General features: G+C 38.4%; 2 protein-coding genes across 3 annotated transcripts in view; one reads left to right on the top strand and one right to left on the bottom strand.

Annotated features, from left to right (window-relative positions):
- The window catches only part of PDGFD (platelet derived growth factor D), a 265,927-nt gene that overhangs the window by 122,950 nt on the left and 120,680 nt on the right, over positions 1-22,297 (top strand). The gene's annotated exons all lie outside the window — the stretch shown is intronic.
- On the bottom strand, positions 13,027-14,241 carry DDI1 (DNA damage inducible 1 homolog 1). Its single transcript, XM_062198334.1, has one exon. It carries the CDS (start codon positions 14,239-14,241, stop codon positions 13,027-13,029), a length of 1,215 nt encoding a protein of 404 aa, XP_062054318.1.

Here is a 22,297-nt window from a genome sequence, read left to right as displayed (position 1 = left end):
TGGTGAAATTAAGCATTCTTGTCTTGTTCTGGATCTTAGTAGAAATACTTTGAACTTTTTCGCATTCAATATCATGCTGGCTGTGGATTTGTCTATATTGCCTTGATGGAGTTGAGGAATGTACCTTTAGTACCCAATTTGCTTAAGGATTTTATCATGAAAGGATGTTGTATTTTTTAAAATATTTATTTACTCTGAAAGAGTTACTCAGAGAGAGAAGGAGAGGCAGAAAGAGAGAGAGAGAGAGAAAGGTCTTCCATTGACTGGTTCACTCCCCGGATGGCCCTTCTAGTCCCGGTTGTTCCTCTTCCAGGCCAGCTCTCTGCTGTGGCCCGGGAGTGCAGTGGAGGATTGTCCAAGTGCTTGGGCCCCTGCACCTTCATGGGAGACCACGAGGAAGCACCTGGCTCCTGGCTTCGGATAAGCGTAGCTCTGGCCATAGCGGCAATTTGGGGGGGTGAATCAACAGAAGGAAGACCTTTCTTTCTGTCTCTCTCACTGTCTAACTTTATCTGTCAAATAATTTAAAAAAAAAAAAAGGGAGAGAGAATTACTAATTCAATCAATATTATGCACCAACTTTTTTGTAAACCTGAAGTGCCTGGTTCATTTTGTATCTCCCCATATCTGGTTAGCAATTAAGCAAATAAGTGACTTGCCAGTATTTGAACTAACATTTCAATTGCAGTTCAATTCACAATAGCTAAGATTTGAATCAATCAAATGCCTATTAATTGATCAGTGGGGTATCAGTTAGTTTGGTTTGTGTTAAGTTAGTTTGGTTTATGTTAAGATGTGTTTACTTAAATGAGTACCTTTGGGAGAACAAGAAAGTTTAGAATGTTTGAGGTGAAGTTGGAGACAGAACAGTGATGAATTAAAATAACTAGCTGTGTTTGTGGAATACATTGCAGAAAAGTGAATAAATAAATGACAAAATTAGAGTTGTGATTCTAATACTTAGCTTTATGTACTTGTTTCTATAGTCATAGATTTGGAGTAGGTTTCCCTTATTTTCTACTTGGAATTGAATTTTCATTTCTAACCAGCTGGTGGGATTTATCTGGATCTATAAGTTATCTTCAATATCAAAGCAAAATATCCTTAGAATAGAACTTTTCAATTCCTGTGCCTTTTAGAGTATCAGGGAAAGTTACTAAAATGCAAGCACAAATAAAACAGGAAATGTTCCTACAAGAGTAATCTTTCCAGGTATTCATTGATGAGATGCACATATGGAGTCCAGGAACCTCTGGAGTCCTCACAAGAAGGTGCACAGGATGGTTTGTTTGTAGTTTGATGGGCTGAACTAAGTCAGTGTCTTCCTCATCACTATCAAAGATATAGCAGATTCCTCTTAGATCTATATCATCATTTGACAGACTATGAATTTAGTGCATTTAGTCTGACAAATCATTTTCATTCATTCATCATGGCATCATAATAGAAGGATGCTGAGTCACTAACATACTCTCAGAATGTTAATTATTTATTTGAAAGGCAGAGTTACAAAGATAGAGAAGAGACAGAGAGAGAGAGATCTTCTGTTCTCTTGTTTGCCCCAAAATGGCTGTAAAAATGGGGGCTGGGCCAGGCAGAAGCCAGGAGCCAGGAGTTTCTTCCAGGTCTCCCATAAGGGTGCAGGGGCCAAGGACTTGGGCCATCTTTCCCAGGCACCTTGTAAGGGAGCTGGATTGGACGTAGAATAGCTGGAACTCGAGCTAGCCCCCATATGGGATGCTGACACTGCAGGCTGTAGCTTAAGCCTCCACAGCACAGTGCCCGCCCCCTGTATAATGTTAATGCATCCATTTTGTTGGCTGAAAAATTTTTTAGACTCTCACACATTACAAAAAGTTAAGTTTTAAGTGCAATGGAAACTTGAAACTTTTACAATTGTTTTTTTAGCACTTCATCACAACTTAAAATATGTTTAGAATTTTTCAAAAAGAGAACAAATTTTAAAATATATTATCCTCAATTTTACTTTGGAATTTTCGGTTATGTTTTCTAAATTAATTTATCTTGGACTACTGAGCATTCTTAGATAACATGAATATGTTTTTGTATTTTTTAATAAAATCTAAATTGGTTGATTTGATCTTAATGGTTGCTGGAAAAGTATAAGAACTGTTTTGGTTTATTGTATAATGAAGACATTTTCAGACTGAACACTTAGGAGTCACTATAGAGTGAGTGTTTGACAGGGGAGATTTTGCCATGAAGACATAAACTCCTGCAGTGTTGGAGTAGAAATGAGATTGTCTTCTGTCAATTTTTCTTCTGGAGTCCAAGTGATGGCAGTTGGCAGTGTTTTAGCTGAAACTATCTTTGTTTCTGTTTGACTATAACTGCCCATCTGTTTAACTTTATGCATTTATATCTGATAGAATGAAGCCTACAGCACTGGCACCAACTTTTTAATATAAAATTTTTCATACTATCTTTAAAGCCTTAATGAGGTAAACTAAGAATGCAGTTATTCAACAGTGAATTGAGGGGCCAACGGTATGTCATGGTGGGTTAAGCTGCCACCTGTGGTGCCAGTATCCCACATGGGCACCAGTTCAGGTCCCAGCTGCTCCATTTCCAACCGAGTTCCTTGCTTATGCACTGGCTCACTTCCCAGATGACCACAATAGCTGGAGCTGCACCAATCCAAAGGCAGGAGTCAGGGGCATCTTCCAGGTCCCCACACGAGTGCAGAGGCCCAAGGACTTGGGCCACCTTCCACTGCTTTCCCACACCATAGCAGGGAGCTGGATCTGAAGTGGAGCAGCTGGGACTCGAACCAGCACCCATAGGGGGTGCCAGCACTGCAGACAGAGGGTTTACCTGCTATGTCATAGCACTGGCCCCTAAATTAAGTATATTTTTAGAACAATTTCAAGGTCAAAGAAACTCACAGTTTCTATCATTAATAATTGGAGGGCTTTTTTCCATTTATTCATTTATGTAGTCTATGTTTATTAATATAGAAAATTCTGCTTGCCTCACAGAAAATACTAATGACTGAAGTTATAATTACGAAGTACATTTTTCTCTCTCAAGATAATCCCAGAAGTTTTAAATTTTATTAATAATTTGGGGCCCCATCCTAGATTTTCCAAATACCCAAACATTTGTGTGATTGCACTTTGGATGATATTCCATTGTCCTTAAAATACCCAATTCTTTTATCCCCTGGAACTAAAGAATGTGACAAATGTTTCATCAGATTGACTCATCTACAATAATCAATTTCTTGTGTTTGTATTGCTGGTTGTTTACCCATTGTATTAGACCATAATGATTTCCATTAGCTTTGTGAGGGAAGTATTTGTTTATAATTCCTGAATTATATTCTGACAGTGGACCAAGATGGTAAGTGGAATTTGAGCACAGTGTCACTAGGTCAAGGCAGAAGCAGGCCACAAGCATCACATTGGTGCTTATCCTGAGATCAGCCATATGTTAACTCTAGATTCACTAGATGAGTCTTCACTGGGAATGCTAGATGACTCGTTGTAAGGTGGTGACAAATTCTCCTATCTACACAGCTATAGCTCACAGCACCAGTACAGCAGCAGAGATCAGTTGTTACTGAGGGAATGCAACACTGAAGATACAGTCTGACACACAGCAAATGAACAGGAAGGGTTTTTGAATAGATCCTGCCATAGTGTAGTTTGCATCTCAGATGAGGAGCCAGAAATTGTTTCTCTCATCTCCTTATTCTGTTCCATAATTCAACACTGAATTAATATCATTTTAAATATTTTATCTTGCATTTTTCTAGTTCCTCTAACTGGACTTGTAAGGATTTTCAAGGTTAAGACTATGCACAATATTTCATTGTCTTTGAGCATGGCATAGTACAATGACAAAACTCTTTGAACATTATTTTTAATGACATAAATGAATGAAATACACTAATTTTTTGGCTGATAGACTCGAATCTGCAGACCTAGCATGAATTTGAAAGGGAGAATATGTAAATTAATGTAATTTTAAATTACTTTTCCCTTGCATTTCAAGGGATCTTCATGATGAAGCCCTGGTATAGAGTAAGTTTTCAGAATGGTGGTTAATGTTGTAGGGTAAGACTTTGATGTATTCATAATTATTTACCTTGAATATACTCATGTTGGTAATCATTTATTTGTATACATTATTGACATATCAGTGAATGTTGAATAAAAACCTCACCCTCTTCTGAAGTATACATGGACTTAACATTGAAGGGAATTAAGTTGTGATTTTTATCATGAAATTCTAAAAATAAGCCTTGCTGATTATAAGTTGATAAAAACTGTATTATTTAAAGTATTTCCTAAAAATGGCACAGGGGGGAAAAAACAGACAGCCATTATCAGAACACATTTACTGAGGCTGGCGCTGTGGTGCAGCGGGTTAATGCCCTGGTCTGAAGTGCCTGCATCCCATATGGGCTCCAGTTCAAGACCCAGCTGCTTCACTTCCAACTTAGCTTTCTGCTATGGCCTGGGATAGCAGTAGAAGAGCGCCCAAGTCCTTGGGCCCTTGCACCCACGTGGAAGACCTGGAAGGAGCTCCTGGCTCCTGGCTTCAGATCAGCACAGCTCTGGCCATTGCGGCCAATTGGGGAATGAACCATCAGATGGGAGACTTCTCTCTCTCTCTGCCTCTCCTCTCCCTGTGTAACTCTGACTTTCAAATAAATAAATACATCTTAAAAAAAAAATTTACTGCATTGACATGAGCAGGGCCCAATCTCAACAGCCTATTAAATTGGAAAAAGGGCTCAGAAGTCAAGACCCTTGGGAATTCTGTGCTTCAAACAAGTGAATCCAGCAATGGAAACAAGATGTCTTCAAAGCAAGTATGACTCAGGCTGTCATGTGAAAATTGTGAAAGTGTTTTCATTTATAGGTAACTTTCCAGTGATTAGTAAGGTATTGTGGCCAGGGCCACGGCTTAATAGGCTAATCCTCTGCCTGCAGTGCTGGCACACCAGATTCTAGTCCCGGTTGGGGCGCCGAATTCTGTCCCAGTTGCTCCTCTTCCTGTCCAGCTCTCTGCTGTGGCCCGGGAGTGCAGTGGAGGATGGCCCAAGTCCCTGGGCCCTGCACCTGCATGGGAGACCAGGAGAAGCACCTGGCTCCTGGCTTCAGATCAGTGTGGTGCGCCAGCCGTAGCACGCTGGCCGCAGCAGCCATTGGAGGGTGAACCAACGGCAAAGGAAGACCTTTCTCTCTGTCTCGCTCTCTCTCACTGTCCACTCCGCCTGTAAAATAAATAAATAAATAAATAAGGTATTGTTGGATGGTAGTTAATCTGTAATCGCTGCCCAGTCCTTACCATCACATAATATGTAAGCTCAGAGGGATCAAGTTAAGTTGATCCAGACATCTCTGTTTTCTCTTTCCTCTACCCATCTTAATTTTGTGATTCCTCTTTGGTTTTCCATGCTCTTGTTAACTACAGAGAATAGCTAGGGATGTTAGCTTAATAAATATCTTCACCACCAGTTTCCTGCTGTGAACCTTAAGTCACTCTAACATTTTTCAAATGTTTGTAGAATAAGAAATAAGCAAAGGACTTGAACAGGCATTTTTCAAAAGAGGAAATTCAAATGGCCAACAGACACATGAAAAAATGCTCAGGATCACTAGCCATCAGGGAAATGCAAATCCAAACCACAATGAAGTGTTACCTCATCCCATTTAGAATGGCTAAGATCCAAAAAAAAAAAAAAAAAAAAAAAAAAAGACAATAAATGCTGGTAATGATGTTGGGGCAAAGGTTCCCTAATCCACTGTTGGTGTGAATGTAAACTAGTACAGCCATAGTATGGAAGATAGTATGGAGATTCCTCAGAAAGCTGAAAATATGACCCACTAATCCCTTTCCTGGGAATTTACCCAAAGGAAATGAAATCAGCATATTAAATAGTTATCTGTAACCCCATGTTTATTTCAGTTCACAATAACTAAGATATTGAATCAACCCAGATGTCCATCAGTTGATGACTAAATATATTGTGGTATTTATATAAAATATGGAATACTACTCAGCTGTAAAAGAGAATTAAATCCTATCTTTTACAACAAAATGGATGCAGCTGGAGACCATTATACTTGGTGAAATAAGCCAGTCCCCAAAAGACAAATACTATATGTTTTCCCTGATCTGTGGAACTAATATAGTATCAAAAATGTAATGTCTAGGAGTGAAATTGACATTTGAGATTCAATGATTATTTACAGCCATTGTCTATACTGTTGTGCAAAAGTGTTTTTTTCCTTCTATTTGTTGAACTCTTTACCTAGTGTAGGGTTAATCTTACGAGTAAAAAGTAAACAAAATAAATCATTGTAGAAATTAAAAGGGAATAAGAGGGGAAGGAGGAGGAAGGATAGGATCATGAACAGGAGAGATATATGAAATACGTGAAATTTGTATACCTTAAATTAAAAACATAAAAAATAAGTATATCTAGAAGCTTTAGGCTCAATGAGGGGACAGAGGACAGGGCTTGTCAGCTAGAAGAAACTGCAGAGGTCTGGGCATTAGAAGTCATAGCAGTGGTTACACCTCTGGAACAGTCTGGATGCCACAACATTGTATGACTGCTGCTGGCATGAATGTGACATCCTGTTTTCCTGACACCATTGCATGAATTGCTTAGGATTGAGACATGAGTGTTTGATTCACTGAGCCTCTATCAGATGTTTGCTCACTCTGTGGCTGAGTAAGGGAAGAACAAATCTGCTTGGCTTCTGTGATGGTTAATTTTATGTGCCAGCTTGGCTGGGCCATAGTGCCTAGGTACTTGATTAAGTACTGTTCTGAGTATTTCTGTGAAAGTGTGTTTTGAATAAGAGGAACATTGCATTCAGTGGACTTTTGGTAAAGGAGGTTATTCTTTATTGTGGGTAGATTTTATCCCATCAATGTAAGGTCTGAATAGCACAAAGGCTGAGCTCCACTGAGCTAAAGGGATGTCTCCCAAAAGGCTGCCTTTGTAGTTGAACTGTTACTCTTTCATGAGTCTCCAACCTATAGACCTATTATTACAGATTTTGGAAGTGCCAAACCTCTACAATTGTGTGGGCCTATTCCTTAAAATAAGCTTTTCTTTGTACATTGAAAAAAAGGAATGTTGAATGTTGGCAAATGACCTCATTATAATTAGAATTCTGAAAGAAGCTCAATGTTTTCTTGGCTAAAAATGCAATATGTAGTACCTGCAGTGAAAATGAATAAATACATGAAGACATCAAAAATATTTTTTCCTCTTTGGGAAGTACATTTTCCCATAGAAGCAAGAGAAACCTTATGACCCAATATTTCAAAATGAGGTTAAGATCACATAGCCATGTTTATCTCAAAGAACATTAGTCTTTTGGCTTAACTGTATAGAATGTCTCATGGTAGCCTTGAAATATATGCTTACCACAAAACTGGATTTTCCTTTTAGATAAGATGAGTATTTAAATGAGAATTAGGGAGTCCCAAAGCTATATCTTAAATGCCTTATTATTTTAAATCAGTAAAATCTATTTCTTCATGTTGTCTACTTTATCATAATTTCTAATTGGAAGGATAAAAAAAAAAAAACAAGACTTGCTAATTTTTTTTCCAGATAGTAAATCCTTAATGGTACCTGAGTTGTGTATTAGCAACCTGATCTTTAAAAGGAGGAAAGGTTTGTTCTCGGCATAAGTGATAAGCATTTTAGAAATGATTTAAGTGTATCTACTGGCTTGCTTCTTGCTTTTAAAAGTAAATCCCAGGGGCTGGCATGCTGGCATAGCAGATAAATCCACTGCCTGAATGCCAGCATCCCATATAGACACTGGTTTGAGTCCTGGCTGCTCCACTTCCAATCCAGATCCCTGCTAATGGCTTGGGAAAGTGGCAGAAGATGGCTCAAGTGCTTGGTCCCTTGCACACATGGAAGACCCAGTGGAAGCACCTGACTCTGTACCATTGTGGTGTGAACCAGAAGATGGCAGATCATTCTCTCTCTCTCTCTCTGAATGTGTGTGTGTGTGTGTGTCTCCTTTTATCTGTAAACTCTGCCTTTCAAATGAATAAATAAGTCTTATAAAATTAAAATGCCCCAAAATAAAATTCACTTTCTTTTGTACCGATATATTTCTAATTTCAAATCTACATTTTTTGTTCTTAATTTGTTACAAGTATGTCTCCTAACCCTGCTACATTATCATTGTCTTGAGATCTGTAACTGGAACTTACTTATTACCATATTTATAAAAACTTGGACTGGTTTTTATTTCATGAACACTCAATAAATAATTGTATTCTGACTATTGTTATTCTGTTGTCATTTTTATTGGTAATGTTTATAAAATGAAGTTTTGTAATCATTGTGCTCCTTTTGTACCATTTTCTAGAATTAAAATGTGTAGGTAAAGGTTACATAGGGGCCAGCATTGTGGCCCAGTGGGATGGATTAGCTGCTGCCTGTGGCACTGGCATCCCATATGGGTTCAGTTCCCTGCTGCTCCCTGCTGGTATGCCTGGGAAAGCAGCAGAAGATGGTCCAAGTATTTGGGCCCCTGCTCCCACTTGGGAGAACTGGAAGAGGCTCCTGGCTTCTGGCTTTGGCCTGGCCTAGCCTCATCTACTGCAGCCATTTGGGGAGTGAACCAGTGGACAAAGGATCTCTTTCTCTGTGTGTCTCCCTCACTACCACTGTAACTCTGCTTTTCAAATAAATAAATAATTCTTTAAAAACCCTTTTTTTTTTTATAAAGAAGAGGTTACATAGTAGAAAGAATATGACATTTGAACTGGAAATATTTGTATTGAACAATCTGGAAGAATGATTACTGTTTTGTAAATTCTGGATCAGGGTAACTTGGTGAGATTTATTTAGCACATATATCAGATTGTTTTAAATTTGTATTTTATTTATTTGAAAGACAGAGAGACAGAGGACTTCCATCCACTAGTTTACTCTCCAAATGCCTGCTGCAAACAGGACTAAGCCAGGATCTGGGAACTCTCTCCAGTTCTCTTGTATGAATGGCAGGATCTGATTATTCTAGCCTGGGAATCTGGTGCCTCCCAGAGTGTAGAGAGGTAGGAAGCTGGAGTTGTGAGCAGAGCCATGATTCAAACCTAGGAACTCTGACATGGAATGTGGGTGTCACAAGTGATGTCTTAACTGCAGCACAAAATGCATGGCCATAGAAATATTTTTAAAATAGTAAAATGTAATTTTAAAAATAACTGGGAAAGGTTAAAAGTTACATTATTTAAAGAATCTTGTTTGTTTCAATTTTATATAGAAAAGGTGACTTCAAACAGTTCATGGAAAATGGAATTAAATGAAAAAGTAAGAAATACAAACTTTACTCCACAACATAAGTTTCATCAATATCAAAGCATTTTTATAAGTAGTAGTAATATCAGCTATTTAGTCTATCCTTCAAGAAACGGAATGTCCCAGGAATATAACTGTCTCTGTGCAGTTCTTTTTACATTATTGACTAAAGAAAAATTGATGCTCTTTTTAATATTTGGAAAGAAAAAGAAGGCAGACAGAACTTTAGGGCTCTAATGTGGGTGAGTAATGATGTGTCATTGAAACACCCACAAAGTTGCCTTCCTTTGGTGAGAAGACGCCGGAATATTGTAATGGAGAAGGACTCTGGTGAAGTTTCCCAGGTATTTTTTTCTGCTAGAGCTTTGGCTAACTTTCTCAAAATACCATCTTCTTAATCAGATGTTTCCATTCTTTGTGTCGCCCGAAGGTCAATGAGTGGAACGCCTTGAGCTTCCCAGAAACCTATTGCCCAGACCTTTTCTTTTGAGCAGTGCCTTTTTGCTTTGACCAGACCTCTACTCCTCTTGGAAGACGTTGCTTCGATTGTGATTTGTCTCCACGATTGTACTGGTAAAGCCATGCTTTATCTTCTATTCCGTTTCCTTGAAGCACGACTTCGTGATCCTGATCCCATTCATTTCAAACTGCCATTGAGTGCTCTGTGCATTTCTGTAACTGATTTGAGCTCTTCAGTTTGGGCACACATAGAACAGAAAGTTTGGTCCACTTTAATTTTTCAGTCAGAATTATGGAAACTGAACCAATTGAGATGTTTGTGGTACTGCGTATTGTCTGTGCTCATAATTGTTGATTTCCTTTAACTAGGGCATGAATAAGATGAATTTTTTCCTCTCAAATTGATGTGGCTAGTTTGCTGCTGCAGTTTTCATCTTTAACATTATCTCAGCCCTTGTAAAATGACTTATCAATTTGTAAACTGTGGATTTCTTTGGAGCGTTGTCTCTGCAAACTTTGTAGAAAGCAACCACAATTCCACCTTTCTTCTACCAAAGCTTCACCATAAATTTGATGGTTTGTTCTTATTTCAGTTTTAGCACAATTCTTGTTGCTCTGATGAGGCTTTTTTCAAATTGATGTCTTATCCTTCTTACTGCCCCAGAACAAGTCCTGTTCAAATGTAACAATTTAGTACAAGTTTTGGTGCAAAAAAAAAAAAATGAAATTCCTGTGTAATTTTTTCTTGATATGCATTTTCTGTGAACATTTTGAGGACCCTTTTACATACCTCTCTCTCTCTCCCCCCCCTCTTTCTCTCTCTCTCTCTGTGTATGTATGTGTGTGAGACAGAATCACAATGTAAAATGCAATTTGTTATAAAAAAGAACATCAAATTTTAGATAACTTAATATTTGTAATTCTGAGTATCACATTACCCATTTGTAAAATAAGGTTAATTATAACTATTTTCAAGGTTTATTCTGAGGATTCACAGAAATAATATATGTAAAGTACTTTATATACCTGACTTACATAGAAGACAAGCAAAAGATGTTGCCTTTACTGAAAATAACCATTTAAAATTTAATTGAGTAGGACCCTTTCAAAAGTGTATATAGGATTACATCAAGATTTTTAAATCCATGAAATGAATTTTTAAAATACTTTTCAATTTGAAAGACATTTTAAAAAATTAATAAAGCATTGCTTAATTAATTCACTTTGTTCATTGATTTTTGAGGTCATGGCTTTTTAATTCAATAAAAATGTTTTTAATTTACCCATCCATTCACTCAAGTAATATTTTTGCAAGTTGGAATATGCCCAAAGGATCACAGCAGAAATTTAATAGGTTCCAAACTTGTTATGTGAGAAATATTTAAAGAATTTTAAAAACCCTTCAAAAAGACCAGTATGATATTTATTTCATATAGAAAAGGATTTCCTCATGAAATAAAGAATAAATGTGTTAGCAGAGAGAAGAGTGACAATCACAGTATTAGAAGTTAGATGACAATGCATTTTAGCCCAACATAAGAAATGATAAGCCTGATCTTTGTTCTGAAACATTATAGCCACCTCAGGACATAGGTTCCTCTGAGAAGACATGGTGAGTGTGCTCATATCGGACATCACATAAACTGTCTTCTGCCTTAAGCGTTCTCTGATTTCTAGATGACATTATTGGACTAAACATTCGGATAGGCTACAAACTAAACTATCATTGACATTGAACATCATTTGACATTGAGGAGTCCCTTGTAGTATTTGCAAATCAATTTCTTTTCCATAAATGGATTTTAACATCAAGTCCAGAAGATTGGAGACTGAGCATGGGAACACTTGTAAGGTGGGAGTAGACTGATGGTGGAAGGAAAGAGGGGTGTTCATTTTCTGTAGCCTTAGTGAATGCTTCAAGTGGCTTTTGGTATTATTAAAAAAAAATAACAAATAATACCCTGTATCATAATATAGTTTTAGCACTTTAAAAGTGGCTCCTCCAACCAAAACCATTTATAGATGGTGCATACAAGTAGTAAAATAGATCAACTGATTTGTCTTAATTACAAAGGGCTAGGCTTATAACACACTTGTTAGCTTTCAGTCCACTATTGTTTCTGAGTCTTGATGAATTATAGTCCTGAAGCCTTTCTACTTGAATCTGATGGCAAAAGGTGGCTGTACCTTTTCTCTCGGGTATTTTAGGATTCCTCATTTCCCATTATCAGTAGCAATGAAGAGTAGCTTTGTCAGGGTGGATCAGAGAGCCCGATGGTATCTTGTATGTCATCTCATTCAGATATTTCCAAATAATAATTTAACAGTGAAACCCCTTGTTCAAATAGTATTTATGGAATAGAAGCTTTCTAAATAAACCAGATTTCTTTTTAAAACAAACAAAAAGATGAGCTTGTTGAAATGAGTTTTAGGGGAACTAGATCACTACTTGTCCCCAGTGTCCACATTCCTACCACCATGCAACCGCTAAGCTCCCTAGAAATATCATAACTTTAAAAAGGAAAGCTGATTCATCACCTTTGTTTTACAATTAGGGCTTCTTTGAATCCAGAGGAAAGAGAAAACTATGTTAAATATGGTAGGAGGAAAATGTGATTTCTCAAATATGACAAAAATAGCTTATAAGGATGAGTGGCATTGAGTATGACTCCAGGGGAAGGAAAGAGGTAGATCATGAACAAATTGGCCCCTCTGCTGTCTGAGACATACATTAACAAGTCTTAATCAACTCAAAAGTATCATTGACCCATCATTTCTAATGCCTTTCCCAAAGAAAACAAACTCTATGAATACAGATACATTTCTCTCAGTAAAAATGTTTGTGTTGTGAGATCATATTCCGTTGATGTTTTGTGAGCAGTGGCCATTTCCAGGGACTTCTGCACAGTAACAGTTGGTTGGATAAGCCACCTGCAATCTGATAGGAGGGTGTCTGATAGGAATAAGCTGGCTTTCCTTCTCAGGGATTGTCAGGGAGCCAGCTGCTTCCCCCAGAGCCTTCCCAGGCTGAGGGTCAATGATTTGGGTAGAAGGGAAATGGAAAGTGGGGCCAAGACCAAGCAGTGAGCATTTGTGTAGGTACCCATCTGAGATGAAGTTCCCCATCATAGTCCCAAGGCCAGGCTTAGTTGTTACTGATGTTTTTAATGATTACATTGACAGTGAACTCATGTCTTATGATTTCTGGGACCTGAAGCATCCTCAAGGTGGTGACACATTTCCAACCTGCTTCAGTGCTTCTTTCGTCCTGAATCCTTGAGTGAATGCTTAATGGTGTTTGCCGTATCCTTGTCTGAAGGCTCTTCTAGCCCGGTAACACTTACCAGCTTAGCACAGGGGGGTAACTCTCCCTCAGGAAGAAAGGATGTCTGTGTGCCAGTGGTGCCAATCACCAGCACATTTTTCTTCAAATCGATGGAACACTGATGCCTCTTTAGCATATCTAGTCCGAGAAGCATGTCCATGGGCTGCTCCTCAAGTATAGAGAAAGAACATTGCAGGAAGTCTCCTTCAATCTGAATCTGAGCTAAATGAACACGGCCGATGATTCTTTGTGTGCCCACTCCTTTAGCCACTCCAGCCCATCGTCGGTCCACCAGTCTTATGATGTTGCATCTCTCCGCACATGCTTGGCTCATAATGGTCATCTGGGCACCTGAGTCAACAAAAGCCTTCAAAGGATGTCCATTCACCTTGCAGTTGATATAGAGCATTGCCACTTGTCCAAAACTCTCGGGGGCCTCTTCCATTGCTATATTCATGTTTTCTTCAATGTTCTGCTGCCGGATTTCTTCTTCTATTTTGGCCTGAGCTTCCCTATCAAATGGGTCCGCAGAGTAGAGAAGAAGCCTCTCTTGCTCTCGCAAGGCCCTTTCCCTCTGCTGCTCCATCAAGACCTGAGAAAATGTTTCAAGGTTCCCACTGAGCAGAGCTTCTGCCAAGGAAGGGTTGCGTTCCTTCAGCAGGGACAGGTCGTGAGGGTTGGACAGCAGCATGCTACGGATCAAGGCTGGGCTGTCCAGACCTTGAGCAGATGCCATCTTCTCTCCAGAAGCCAAACCGTGGGAATGACGAGCAGAAGGCACACATGGCGGCTGCACGGGGGGCTGCTGCTGCTGCCACCGAGAGCTTGATGTCCCAGGCATGGCGATTCCATTGAAATCTGTTCGAGGCTGGTTTGGAGTCCGTCCTGGAAGCCTAGGTCCCACATTCTCCTTCTGAAGTAATACAATGACATCACCGTCTTTGAGGCCATAGGAGCCCAGGGAACAGTGGTCATCAGCGAGGAGTCGCTCCATGTAGATGATCTGGGTCTCTTCGGCAGGGATTCTGGACTCTGTCTCACACAGGACTCGGAAGTCACGGAGTTCAAAGTCAGGGCTGACCTGGAGGGAGAAAGTTACCTCGGAGAGGTCCCTCCGCACACAGTACACAGTGACGAGCATGGCATGGACCCAGCAGGGCCAGGTGGGCAGAGAGCATCGGGTGGTTCACTGACTGACAGGATTGGTCTCTGTTGATGGTGTGGTGGCTCCTGGTGACCTGGTGTATTGCTTATTCACCTCCAAGGGAGGCTTGGCCACTCGCTGGTTGGGGGTGTCTCCCAGCCTCAGTGCCTGCTGTAGAGCCTGATGGAGCTTGAAGGGAACATGTTGAGTTCTTAAGTTCCTTGGTATGTGTGCTGTTTAGAACTTCAACTCCTATTTCCATGGAGACAAAGTTCCTCAAAGACATTAGGTTCCAAGACCAACCCTTCATAGACTATTTCACATAGGATCTGGAGAATATAACTTCATCTATTCTTAAATGACATTAAATTTACTTTATTCTTCTTAGAAATGTATTCTATTTACTTTTACTAATTCCCCAAACAATGAGAGCTTGTTTCCTACCATGCTACATGCTTAGTAGGAAACATAAATCAGACTTGCTACCTACCCTTGAAGATTTCATTCTGGAAACAGATGAATGAGGGAACGGGTAAATAACAACCCAAGAGGTAAGTACATTTACAAAGAATTGTTCATTCGAATAACACCTTTAGTGCTATGAATAGAACAGAGGGTTTTTCTCTAAGAAGAAGAGGTCACAGTCTGTATGTTGAAGGATGACATTTTCCAGGTGAAAAGTGATGAAAATTACTCCAGACAAAAGGAATTGCTTGGACAAAGGCAACAATTCATTTTATTTATGGAAAAAGTGAGACCATTATTGAAATGGAAATGTGTATACAGTTTTTGATGGTAGCCTATGAAGCTAGAGAAAATTGTCAAGTCAATTTATGAAAAGTCATCTGTAAACCCAAGGCATCTAACTATTTTCAATATTCAGGAATCCCCTAAAAGAAGAAGGTTGGGCAAAGAGAGGAAGTGGAACAAGAAGAGAGAGAAGAGGAGAGGAGCAGAAGAAATGAAAATGATTTAAAGCAGGAATTCTCAATTTTTTCATTTAGTTGACTTAAGGTAGAAGGTTTCTGAAACATGCGAAGAACATTTGGTGGCAGGAGAGACTTTTAGGAAGTTTTTTTCAATAGTTCAAAGAGTAAACTGTTGCTAGAATCTGAAAGTCCAAGGAAGAACTAAAGCCAAACAGTGGAGAATAAAGTGTTTCTTGAGTAAAATGGACAGGATGTGTTTACCTATGGAAGTATGTATTTACCCATGGCTGTGGCTAATGTTGAAGCAGCAGAGTGTATGGATAACACAGAGGGCCTCTAAAATGGGGAGACCTGGTAGAAATTGGCCACTGCTTTGAAAGGATGACTCAGTTGAACTTCTGTGGTAAACCAATTTGACATTGATTCAGTAGTAAAATTCAAGGCAAATGCTACCCTTGGGGCCAGTAATGCCTCTCTCTGACTCTAAGTAACAGCCACCGTCACCCACATACATATATACCCGTGTAGAGGCTTCCAGGGTCAAGGTTAAGAGGTCTTTCCAAGAAAATGATGATTGAGTAGTAATTCTTGAGTGCCATTTAATTTTTGCTATATTTCATATACTATTTTGCACTATGAAGATATCTCATTTCTCCTGTTTGTACACTTAGGAACTAAAGGATATTAAACATTCTGTGCTTGTAGCAACCCCCACTCAAGATTTTCTGGAAGGTCTACATCATTACAAAGAGAAGGGTGTTGGTTTTTGTTGGATGGAAGACTATTTTCATTCAATGCTCTAATTACCATAGTATTTCCAAAGTCATATTCTCTGCTATTAGAAATGTTGACTGGATGTCCAGTGTATGTGAAGTATGTGCAGTGTACACAAGGATAGAAACATGAGCAGTGTTAAATACAGGCTGCGTTCTTAAGGAAGCTCACAGTGTAGAAGAGGATACGTTCACACACAGAAAAACTGTAGCACAGTAGAAGTCAGCAGAGTGCAGGGGAAATCAGTCTATCTGGAAAACAAATGAAGATGGTGATGGCTGGGCAGGGAAGGCTTCCTGAATGAATGGGGGCTTAAAAGCATGATAAGGAATCAGCCATGCGTAGATGGGCTGGGGTGAAGAAACAAAGGCTGAGAAAGAAAGTGACTTGTCTTAGAGACTTTATTTGGAAAAGCAGAGTTTGATGATATGGAGGATTTTATTAAAAATATTTTTAAAAAAGCCTAACATCTTAATTTCCTTGTAGGAATATTCCTGAATTACTTTTCAGTATTTGTAGAGGAATGGTACTTTGACCCAACAATATTAAGTCAGTTTCTTCTGTGCTTCTTAGAAGCTCATCAGAAATTAATAGCAGTTTCTCATGAATTTGGAAATAACAGTGATAGTAGACATCTTTGCAAAGTACTTTGATAAAGAACAGATTGAGAAGCCAATAGGACTTGGATTCAATATTCCTACCCCACCCCACCTGCCAAGTAGCTTTGGACAGTTTGTTCTTAAAACTAAAATAAGTTAGGGAGATAATGGTAGGGTTTTTGTTTTTCTTAACTAATGAATGAAATTATTATTAAATAAGCCTTATCATGTTTTCTGTTGGTAAAGTAAACATTGAGGATTCAAGTTAAAATAAAAAGTAGTATTTTTTTTCCATTTTACCATTGCTTTGATACTGAACATAATGAAATATTGTATGTATGTTTTATTGCCTTTCTATAATTTTTACTTTGATGGCTCTTTGCATTTATATGGGTTTTATTATTTTATCTTTTATTGGGAATACATACTGAAAAGCAAAAGCCTCAAGACCTGGCCAAGATCTGGCCAATCTATGATTTCATAGAATATAGGATGTCAACATTTACAAGAATCCTTTGGATCCTGTAGTCCAGCTACCCATGCAAGAAACTCTGTTTAAAACTCTGTTGTGAAACAGTTGGAATCTAAAAAATATAAATGCAGTCTCTTGGAGCTAATACTTCTGTTCACTTGTTCATCTTCCCTTTCACTCAGCACTGTTGGTGATTCCAACACCATATGTGTAATTGTTATTTGTAATTCTCTTAACTCAAAATTTAAATTTAAAAACTTCTGTTCCTAACTTAATAAACTTGAAGATAACTGGGACATAATTTTTGAAGATAACTGAACATAATTTTTGTAATTTCATAAATGCCTAACACACAGACTGCTGAGAAATAGATGACCTGAATTACATAGGTAGCTGAAGGCTATTGCGGCTTTTCTCAGAAAGGTCTTTATATTCTGTTTTTTCCTTGGTAAGTACACTATCAGAACATAATTTAATCTTTCTTTGATAAGTGAGATTTTTACAAGGTCTCAAGGCTATCACTCAGAAAATCAATTCTCATTCTATAGCCTAAATATCCAGAAAATAGAAAAGAGACACTGATTTCATACTCACCAAGTAAATAACTTCAAAGTTTTTTTCCAATAAAGCTGCTTAATACCTTTTATAATTTGGCTCTTTCTAAATACTTAATACAGCAAAAAAAAAAAAAGTCCAAGTAATTGATAATTCCACTCAGTATATAGAGTCAGTTGAGCTGCAAAGTAATACCCATTGATTTACAAAACAAAATAAACTTGTGTGTGTGTGAAAGCACTAGAGTATTTATTTATTTATTTATTTATTTAGATTTTATTTATTTATTTGAGGCAGTGAGAGGGAGAGACAGAGAGAAAGGTCATCCAGCCACTGGTTCATTCCCCAAATGACCACAACAGCCAGTGCTGAGCTGATCCGAAGCAAGGTGCCAGGATCTGCTTCCAGGTCTCCCACATAGGTGCAGGGGCTCAAATACTTGGGCAATTTCCACTGCTCTCCTAGGCCATAGCAGAGAGCTGGATCAGAAGAGGAACAGCTGGTACTAGAACCGGCGTCCATATGGGATGCTGGCACTGCAGGTGGTGGATTAACCTACTGTACCACAGCACCAGCCCCAAGGGTATTTATTTAAATGCCATTATGGGGCAGGTGTTATGACACAATAGGTTAAGCCACTGCTTGAGATGCCTGTATCCCATATCAGAATGTCTGGTTTGAGTCATGGTTTCTCCACACTTCTGACCCAGCATTCTTACTAATAATCCGGGAAGGCAGTAGGTGATGACCCAAGTATTTTGGTTCCTGCCACACACAAAGAGACCCAATTGGATTTACAGGCTCCTGGCTTCAGCCTGATCTGGTCCTGGCTATTGAAGGTGTGTAGGGAGTGAACCAGTAGATGGAAGGTTTTTGCAATCTTGCTCTCTCGTTTTCACTCTCTTTCTGTCTCTCTCTCCTCTATGTCATTCTTCTTTTCAAATAAATGTCTTTTTTGTAAATGTCATTATGCAACATATCCAATAGTTAAACCATGTGAGGCAAATATATTTGTTCGCTAAGCTGTGATTTCTTCCTTTAAATGTGTACCTGGTATTACTTATAAACTGTAATTGAAATTTACTAAGACAGTTAAATTATCACTTGAGACTTTCAATGCAATTTAGCAAAGATGCAGAATTTTTTATGCTGTACCCTTTGACTAAGCAACTAATTTTCCTATTGTTCTTTTATTTGCTTTACAAAAGAAAATAATTTGTAGCACAGTAATCTTGAAAAAAGAATATACATTTCTTCAAACAGTAAAATACATTTAAAATACTATAATGACAGTTGCAGCTTTCTTTTTTTTTAAGATTTATTTATTTATTTATTTGAAAGTCAGAGTTACACAGAGAAGAGAAGCGGGAGGCAGGGTGTGTCTTTCATCGGATGGTTCACTCCCCAATTGGCCACAATGGCCAGAGCTGTGCCGATCCGAAGCCAGGATCCAGGAGCTTCTTCTGGGTCTCCCACATGGGTGCAGGGGCACAAGGACTTGGGCCATCTTCTACTGCTTTCCCAGGCCATAGCAGAGAGCTGGATCAGAAGAGGAGCAGCCCATATGGGATGCCGGTGCTTCAGGCCAGGGCATTAACCTGCTGAGCCATAGCGCCAGCCCCTGCAGCTTTCATTTGTATGTTTGGTGTATAAAAATGTATGAAATGAAAAATTCGTATTGCCTATCCTTGATGGTTAAACACTGTGATAGACCTGGTAAATATATAAATGAACAGATATGTAATTTAAGAATGTCATAAGACTGCAACATTTATTGTAGATTAATCTATCAGGAACTCAACTGGTGGTTTCTCTTTACCATAAGAAAAGAGAACATGGACAGAACACACACACACACACACAGTAGCACTGAGAGACTCAGAGAGAGAATCCACAAGTTGTAAGTTACATTTTCAATTTCTTTCAAAGTACAATAAAAATAATATGTCCTTTTCCTGTAAGAAATATTTCATGGAGTTCTTTATTGCTGCAATTAAAATATTACTAGTTTCGTGAAGAGTTTCAGTTTCAGTTGCATGTTAAAATATATCATAATAATATGTAATAATACCTCGTTATGACTTTAGACATTTTCTTTTTTTCCTTTTTCTTTCCTTCTTTTTTTTTTTTTGACAGAGTTAGACAGTGAGAGAGAGAGACAGAGAGAAAGGTCTTCCTTTTTTCCATTGGTTCACCCCTCAAGTGGCCGCTACGGCTGGCACGCTGTGCCGGTCCGAAGCCAGGAGCCAGGTGCTTCCTCCTGGTCTCCCATGCGGGTACAGGGCCCAAGCACTTGGGCCAACCTCCACTGCCTTCCCGGGCCACAGCAGAGAGCTGTACTGGAAGAGGAGCAACTGGGACAGAACTGGTGCCCCAACCAGGACTAGAACCTGGAGTGCCAGCGCCGCAGGCAGAGGATTAGTCTAGTGAGCCACAGTGCCAGCCAACTTTAGACATTTTCAAAGTATATACCTTCCAAGACTGCATTATATATGTGCATTCACTTATTTATAAGAATATTTGCTATGATTTTGTGCCCTTTTAACTCTTCTAATGTCATAATCATATTATACAAATTTCTGTGGTGTTATGCCTTGCCATTGAAAGCTTTAAGATTGTAATTTTTGAGAGAAATATTTATAGTTTAAGTTAGTGCAACAAATTAAAAACAGGATAAAAATGACTTATGACCTTGTGAATTGACATTTTCTTATTTCTTGAGTTTCAATATATCTTAGCAAAGGAATATTGATATATCTATATTCTTGCTGTATGTAGAATAACCACATGACACAAAAATAATAGTGATAATAGGGCCTTAGATTTTGAATTCAATTATGACTGAAAACAATCAATTTTGTTTATATTAAATTGTAATCATCTCATTTAAAAATCTGTGTCAGGATAGCTTGGAAATATCAGTGTGACCTATTTACAAATTCAAATTTACTATAGTTACTTCATCATTAATTTTCTCTGTGATAATATCAATCCTGTCATCTACATGAGTTTGTCATTGTATTTAGGTAATCATATGTTATCCTGAAATGGGGAAATAATTGATTCCCTAGACTGTGGTATTAATATTCAATCAACAAAATAATACCTTGTAAGCACCTTCTAGGTACCTGTCTCTTTTAAGACAGTTGGTAGAAAAGACTTATATTTCTGAACATATTCTTTACCTCCAAGAGCAACAGGGAACTTAAGGCTAACCCATTGTGGGTACCTTACAAAGGGATTTGCAAGTTGGCACCTTTATCAAATCTTTATTATACTTTTTTGTAAAGACTATATATTTATTTAGTTAAAAATATTAGTGTGAAATGTTTCCTGCATTCTTTTAAAATATATAGATGAACTATCCTTTTGTCTAAAGTTCCCCACAAAATGTCTTAATCTTGATGATAACCAGACATTTTTTTGATAAATGGCAAAACAACCTGTGGCCTTGTCCAGTTAGAGTCTGCTTAAACAGCACCACCAGGAGTGTACATAGTGGAGCAGCAGGTTGAGCTGCCACTAGAAAGCCTGCATCCTATATTATATACATGATTCTAGTCCCTGCTATTCTGTGCTTCCAATCCAGCTTCTTGCTTTTGCACTTCAGAGGGAGCAAGTGATGGGACCAGGTATTGTATTCCTGCCACTTGTGTGGGAGACCTGGACTAGGCCTGTCAGTTGCAGGTCTTTGGGGAATGAACGAACAGGTGGAAGATCTTTGTGTCTCCATCTCTTTGTCTCTGTAACTTTCAAATAAATAAGTGATTCTTAAAAAAATAAAAAAGGAAGTGTCTGCAAGCAGCAGGTTAAATCCCAGCTTGGAATGCCTACATCCCATATTGGGATGCCAGTTGTGGTCCCATATCCTCTCCTTCTAACACCTGTGGAGGATGCATCCTGGGTGAGGGAAGCAACAGGTCAAGTTCTTGTGGGCCTCCACCTATGTGGAAGCCTTAGATAGCATTCTGAACTCCTGGCTTCAAGCTGGCCCACCCCTTGCTGATATAGGCATTCATGGAATGAACCAGCATATAGAAGAGATTTTCTCTCTCCCTCCTTCTGTGTCTCTCCCTGCCACCCAACACACTGCCTTTCAAGTACATGAAAACAAATAAACAGTTCAAAGATTTAAAAAAAATATATTGGCACTAAAATCTTTTATCAATGTGAGTCCTTTCTCACTACTACCAATTGGAAGCTGCTAAGATTTGAACCACTGATTTTATTTTGATGCCATCTGTTTCTGATTTCTATACTTTTGTGCTCTTTATCCTTCTCCATAAAGTCACTTCCATTAGAAAATCAATGTAGGGCATCTTCACTATTTGGAGATGTCTTGGCTTGGTCCCATTCATACATATTGGTAAGGTTATAGATTTGTTACATTTATATGACTAATTGTGTGTTTTGCCACTTAGAGATGAGCCCAGAGACACATTGATAATTTCTCAGTACATATTTGATGACCAATTCCTATGAACAAAGCATTGAGGTTGGGGCTTTGAGGATAGAAGGATGAATAGAAATCAATTTCTCCTTCAAAGAACAAGATACCTACAAGGGGAGAGAAAAATTGTGCACTTTGAATTATTTTTTGTAATAGATATTAATGAGTTATTATCAATGTAAATAAAATACTGTGATTTCTTAGAGTATGTCAAGATTATTTGTTTGAGAGTTGGGTTTTCCTGAGATATTCACCAGAGAAAGTGCCACTGATG

The sequence above is a fragment of the Lepus europaeus genome, chromosome 7, assembly GCF_033115175.1.
Source record: "Lepus europaeus isolate LE1 chromosome 7, mLepTim1.pri, whole genome shotgun sequence".
NCBI lineage: Eukaryota > Metazoa > Chordata > Mammalia > Lagomorpha > Leporidae > Lepus > Lepus europaeus.
Note: the sequence above shows the minus strand (reverse complement) of the source record. Positions and strands in the feature narration are given on the sequence as shown.

Bases quoted from the DNA above. Each gene is read 5' to 3' on its own strand.
- DDI1 (XM_062198334.1), bottom strand. From the start codon at position 14,241: ATGCTCGTCACTGTGTACTGTGTGCGGAGGGACCTCTCCGAGGTAACT.